Source organism: Pterocles gutturalis, unplaced genomic scaffold (assembly GCF_000699245.1).
Source record: "Pterocles gutturalis isolate BGI_N339 unplaced genomic scaffold, ASM69924v1 scaffold9728, whole genome shotgun sequence".
Classification (NCBI taxonomy): Eukaryota; Metazoa; Chordata; class Aves; order Pterocliformes; family Pteroclidae; genus Pterocles; species Pterocles gutturalis.
The window spans coordinates 141890-147889 of record NW_010120507.1 but is presented as its reverse complement, the minus strand read 5'-3'; the positions used below and the strand labels follow the sequence as shown (position 1 = coordinate 147889).

The window sequence follows — 6000 nt, the reverse complement described above, 5'->3', positions numbered from 1 at the left end:
AACCTGGGCTAGTGGGAGGTGTCCCTGCCCATGGCAGGGGGGTGGAACTGGATGATCTTTTGGTCCCTTCCAACCCAAACCAATCTATGATTCTATGTCACAGCACAGCTGCTCTTCATTATGAACAGACTGCAAACATGCTTAGAAATCTGTCAAGGCAAGTGATGATCATTAAAAGTGGAACCAAACTCGCCTGCAAATTTCCTACTGTCCTTCAGAACTTCATACCAGTACACACAGTACACACCCACAGCTCAGTCAAGAGCACGAGGTGTCCAGATTCTAGTTTGGGAAGGCAACAGAGAGAGAAACTGCCAATGGTTGTTCTAAATTCTCAAACTCTGAAGAGAAAAATCACGTTCTGCTTCATCTTTGAGACTTGGTTACAACACTCCAGCTCAAGCAAAGCCATGGTTAACATTTTAACAACAAAACTGTTAGTGAAAGTAGAAGTATGTGACCAGATTTCCTGCTACAGGATAAATAATCCCTGCCAGTATAAATCCACTGAAGTTACCAAATCTATACAGAATTCTCTCTCAATATGCAGGGTGAAATTATGGGCCTCTCCCACATCCGCGGAAGTATTTACACTGAATTTAATGGTATGAATTTCTCCATTAGCTTATTGGGTAACAAAATGTGTTTAATAATAGGAAATAACGGCATTTTACCTGGCCTCCTGTGAGCAAGCAACTGAGGACTAATGACGTTGTCTCCTGGAATTATATATTCATAATGTATACCTGGGTTGGGCTGCTGATGTATCATCTAAAAAGAAAAACAGCCATATATTCAGTTCTTCCACTTCTTATATTACTAATATGTAAATATATACTTGAACTGATCAGCTACATAACATTATTTGTCATTGGTCAGGACAGAAACAACGATTAAAGACTGTCTCCAAAAAAATGCAAATATATATTTGTTTCGGGAAAAAATTAAGAAAATACAGGTTAATACGTTTGCAACTGAGCTAAGGGCACCAAAACATTCTCAGACAGAAGGAGCCTGACAGATGCCTGAGCAAACATAAGCAAGGAAGAAACAAAGCAGAGGAAAATAAATACCACAGACCCCAATCTACAAATATAGCAAACTGCCTTTTTTAAGGTTTATTGGTTGTGTTTGAACAGAGCACACGCAAACAGCACATACTGTTATTCTCTGTGTACCATCTCACAAATCAACCTGTTCCTTTCATCACCGTGCAGCTACTTCTGCACCATTCAATGGAGACTCAACGATCGGCTATCTCAAATTACTAACACTCTGCGCCCTCACCATTGGCACTGCTCAATAAACAGATGACAAAGGCCCACACACTTGTTACAGCAGCCAAAGAGCACCCGTGCAGCCCTCCTGCATCCTTCCCTGTTAATTTTCAACTGAATGAAGATGTAATGTAAGTTCAGACAGACTCCCACTGAGAGCAGCCACAACAACTCCATCACAGCAGTCTTTATGAAACGCAGGCAGGAACCATAAGGTTTTCTCCTTTCAGTGTGCAAACGAAGCTGAATGGTTTCAGAACCTGCTGCACGAGGCCACGTGAGCTGACATGAGCACATCTCTGCAAGTCAGCGTCACTTCTTGTGTGCTTGTTTAAGCAGTTAGGCATAAGAAGACCTGAGCAAGACAGTAGTTTATGGAAGCTTTTTAAAACTGTTAGCAGCACGCTCCATATCCCACTGGCTTGTGTTACATTGCTGCTGCTGAGAGCCTGAGCATACGCTAGGAACGCAGGGATGCCATCAGCTGCTAACTGCACTAGTTAAGCTTTGATTGCTTCAGTACTGCTTCTACTGACACTGCTGCTTGAAAAGTCCTGAACTCTCTGCAGGGATTGTTCCTGTTGGAAGCCTCAGATTACACTTTAACATAAAGTACCTTTTTAAAAAACAAAACAAAACAAATACCAGAGCTTGCACTAGCTCTTTGGTTCTGACAAACCATACGCCAAAGCCAAAAAAGTCCTACTACACCAACGGCTTTATGACCCAGCAGAGCACACTTACACTTCAAGGTTTCACTAAATTTGTCACACCAATTAACGCCAACTAGGGATTCAGATCTTTGTTTTTCCTTATGCCGAAATCACATTTCTGTTGCCAAATATAATAGCTGTTCCTCTAAACTGTCCCTCAGAGGTCATTCACTTTTCTGAACCATCTAATAATGCATTGCCTGTAGTTATTTTTTTGCAAGGTTGGGCCTTCCCACATCACTTTGTTATCCAAAAAATACACCCTCTTTGTGTTTGGTCCTGAGAGAACTGAGCACTGTGAAGCTGACTTCAGCAGAAGAGTACCCCTCACCTTCCTGAACCAAGACCCTGTTCTTAATGTGGTTCCAGGAACAGCTTTCCAATGGTTCCCATGGCTTTTCCATCACGTTTCTCAAAACAACTGACAGGCGCATGTTATAAAGAGCTGAACTCACGAAGTCCCTAGGAATATATTGTCACAACTGTCCTGCAGGGAAGTAGCTGGAATTACACTATAGTTTTTCTTTGAGTTAGTAGACCTAAGTCCTTGTAGCAATGTATACTCCACACTTGGACAAAACTTGCATCTCTTTTTAGCTTGCTAATTATAACCTGCCTAACTCAGAAAGATTTTTCCTCCCCATTTTTAGAGTGGAAGAAAGACAGCATGATCTCAGGAAAAAGCCATGTGGAGTTCCCATCTGCAAATCTCTTCATCTTTCTACACAAAGTATAAAGATCGTGAGCATGGATGAAAAGAGAATAACATGATTCAGGAACTGCAAGACAAAGTCTGAAAAAAGACATCTGGATCTGCACAAATTTCAAACCTATCAGACAGGCTGTGCCATACTGATGATTGATTTTCTTTCATCTCGCACTATCCGTTTTTATCTTCCCACATCACACTGAAAACGACATGAAACTATCAGCTTATAATGAATTGTGGTATTCCTCATATCTACAAGAAATATCTCAGATAAGAGTCCAGCACAACAGATGTGGCAATCCATAGTAGCAGCCACAGAGAAAAACCGATAAAGCTATGCCCATCTTGCCAGCTTTCTTATATTCATTGCAAAAGCAAAAAGAGAAGAGACTAAGCCTGAAGTAAAACACTGAAATACGACAAATTCAAGCTTAAGGGTTTTTTATGGCATTACTTTGGAAATATCTGTTTAATCCATTTCCTGATCCTCTTCTCTCCTGGTCATTATGAATTAGGCATCAATCAGCGGACAACAAAAACTTTAAACCAAACCTCAGCTCACAGCATCCTGTAACTACACAAGGACACCTGTATTTTAAAAACATGGAGTCTGCCTTGCAGAATCGAGGAGCCCAACCATTTAATCTTCCAGGCTTTTGCCAGTCTTACTTTGTAAACAATTAGAAATTATCCAAAAAGCAGCAATGTTTGCATAATTACTACATTGCTTTATTAAGACACCATATAGCACATGAGGAATAACTTTGCCAACATCTAACTTTTCCCAGCTGCGTAATTAGGGTAGTTACTATTCGTTTTTCTATGGAACAACCCAGCACACTCACTTTTCCACCCCATATTGCACTTAAGGGCAAAAAAAGGCCTAACTGGATGAAACAACCAGATTATCAGTTAATCTAGTTTTTTCAATGAATGGATTTTACCATGGGAAAGTGTATCATCTCAGACACACAATTTATCTTTGAATAAGCTGTAACTAATTCCAGTTATATTTTTTATTTTGATATGACGCAGTAAAAGCCTGTCCCAGCTTTTTCAATATGATTCCTTCCTCTTATCCACAACTTGTCTTCTCTCTTCGTTTCTCAAATGGCTATTATCTGTGCTCTCCTAGCACAGCTTCATATTAAAACTGCCATGCTTCAAATCCTACATTCTGTAGTTTTTTGGAGTTTTACAATGTGAGAGGCGTTGTCCAATTTAGGTATTTGCTTCAGTTCACTATAAAATGAAACTCTGCCAAATTTGCTTGAGTAGGAGATTATCCAGCGAAAATCCAGTTCACTAAAAACCCCACACATTTGTATGCTTTACCTCCATTTTACTGAGCAACTAAAATTGGTTTTACTGGGTCAGCAAAGTCTGAGAGAAAAAAGCTTAATCGTCATTTAGATTTCTTGTAACTGAAGCAAGATGGGAGTAACAGCAAGCAAGAAGACAGTATCAAAAAAAATTCTAAATTAAAGGAACAAAACAGTAACAAAGAATTGGTACTGAATGCAATTTTAGTGTGGCATGGTAACAATGAACTGAACTTTTTTTCCAATCAGGAAGATTAATCTAAATACAAGAAACTTACATAGACATCAAGGACTTCATTTGTTGGTCCATCAGCTAAAAATGACTCTCCTGCAGTGCTGGAGATTTCGTTTGGGCGTTTGTAAGTGAACATTGTCCCACCACCTTCATATCTCCCAGGTCGATCAATTGCCCAGTTTCCATTGATGATGGATCGTCCTGATCGACTCCGCAGCGCTGTAGAGGATGGGGACAGAAACACAACAACTTTGATCAGAGGAAATCCCCCTCACATAGTGGTGCCCAATCCCATCCCCAAAGTGGATTACGCTGTCAGGTGTTCTCCAGCGCCAGCGGACAAAGCTGCATGGCTGTGGAAAAGAACAGAGTTATATTAGTAGTTGTGCAAAAAACCCCAAGCTTAGAAAACTTTGTCCGAGCACTTGGTATGTCTATGCTGCAAAAAAAAGAAAGAATAATCAAAGATAGCTTGGAAACCTTTTTCAACAGTTTGTTACAGGTTGTTATGTGACTCAGCCAGCCAGCCAGCCGCATACACTGACCACGCACGGATGCTGAGGAAGCTGTTTTCCTCCACTTCCTTCCCACTGAATTGACTATTTTGTGATTTAGACAGAACAAAACACAGAGGCAGATACAGAAAATCAGTACATTATACAATGCAGAGGCATGAAATAATTCAGGGACACATCAGTAGCCTGGGTCACCAAATATTCCCATTATTCTTCATGAAGCCATTTGGCTACTCCCTCCATTTCCTTTTCAGAACACAATTTTTTTTTTGCTAGAACCCCTGCAGAGCTCTGATCTGCAGCACTGTTTGGAATGATGAGCTCTATGAAAATGCCACTAGGATCTCCTGCATGAGGAGAAGTGACTTTGCAAACCAGACACTAGCCAGGGAAGGATAAAATACGGATTCAGTATCCAGTTGTGCAGTGTATTCCCTTTGTCATCATGGGGAAGTCACCGACTTCTAGGTGCCTCTGCTCCTTCTTGTTCCTACTTCCTTTATCTATGTAACTACAATTTTAAGTCCTTAAGGTTAGAAACTCCTGCCACATATATGTGCATAATTTCATGCAATATTACAGTTCTATATTTAAAATATAGCAATATCTTGAGGCTGAAACCACATCAGACACCATTTAAGTACGCAGGAAAGACATGACCTTTTCTCTAAAGTCTCTACTCAAAGATTTTCAATTTTATTACAAAAGAATTTGCTTTTAAATATAGACTTTAAAATACACAACAAAATCCACCAATATCCTTGGCTGTAGGATTCTTGGCAATTTATTTTTAAATGCAAATTCAAGGTACAAGCTTTGAACTTATAAAATTTGCAGTTGAGGACCCAATTATTCCAGAGACTGTTTCTTCTTTGTCCTGTCACAACAACTGCGACACTCAATTGAAATGCTCTCAGCTTTATACACAACTATTTATGCTGCTGGGAAAAACTTGGAAAGCCTACGTATGCATGGCCTAAATGATGGGGAAATCAAATGTATGCCGTTAATTCCAAAGTAATACACATTAGAGAAGAAACTTAAAATTGTTCTTATATATTCCAGACATCTGAATTAACGGAATGAATCAACAGAAGCAGTCTTTCTGCTTTTGCTGCAGGCCTCTCGGTGAAGAACATCAGTGTGACCGTGTGGGGAGAAACAGTACAAAATGTCAATGTAAAGGCGCACTAAGATAAAAAAAAATACAGCAATAGTGAACCACTCTG

The 6000-nt window shown here is 39.9% G+C and overlaps 1 protein-coding gene across 1 annotated transcript in view; it reads right to left on the bottom strand.

Annotated features, from left to right (window-relative positions):
• Positions 1-6000, bottom strand: part of THSD4 (thrombospondin, type I, domain containing 4) — a 68586-nt gene that overhangs the window by 25423 nt on the left and 37163 nt on the right. Inside the window, exons 3-4 of the mRNA XM_010076930.1 lie at positions 4300-4475; positions 675-771 (exon numbers count right to left, since the gene is read on the bottom strand). Of these exons, the coding sequence (XP_010075232.1) occupies positions 675-771; positions 4300-4475 (273 nt within the window). The remainder of the gene's footprint in view (positions 1-674; positions 772-4299; positions 4476-6000) is intronic.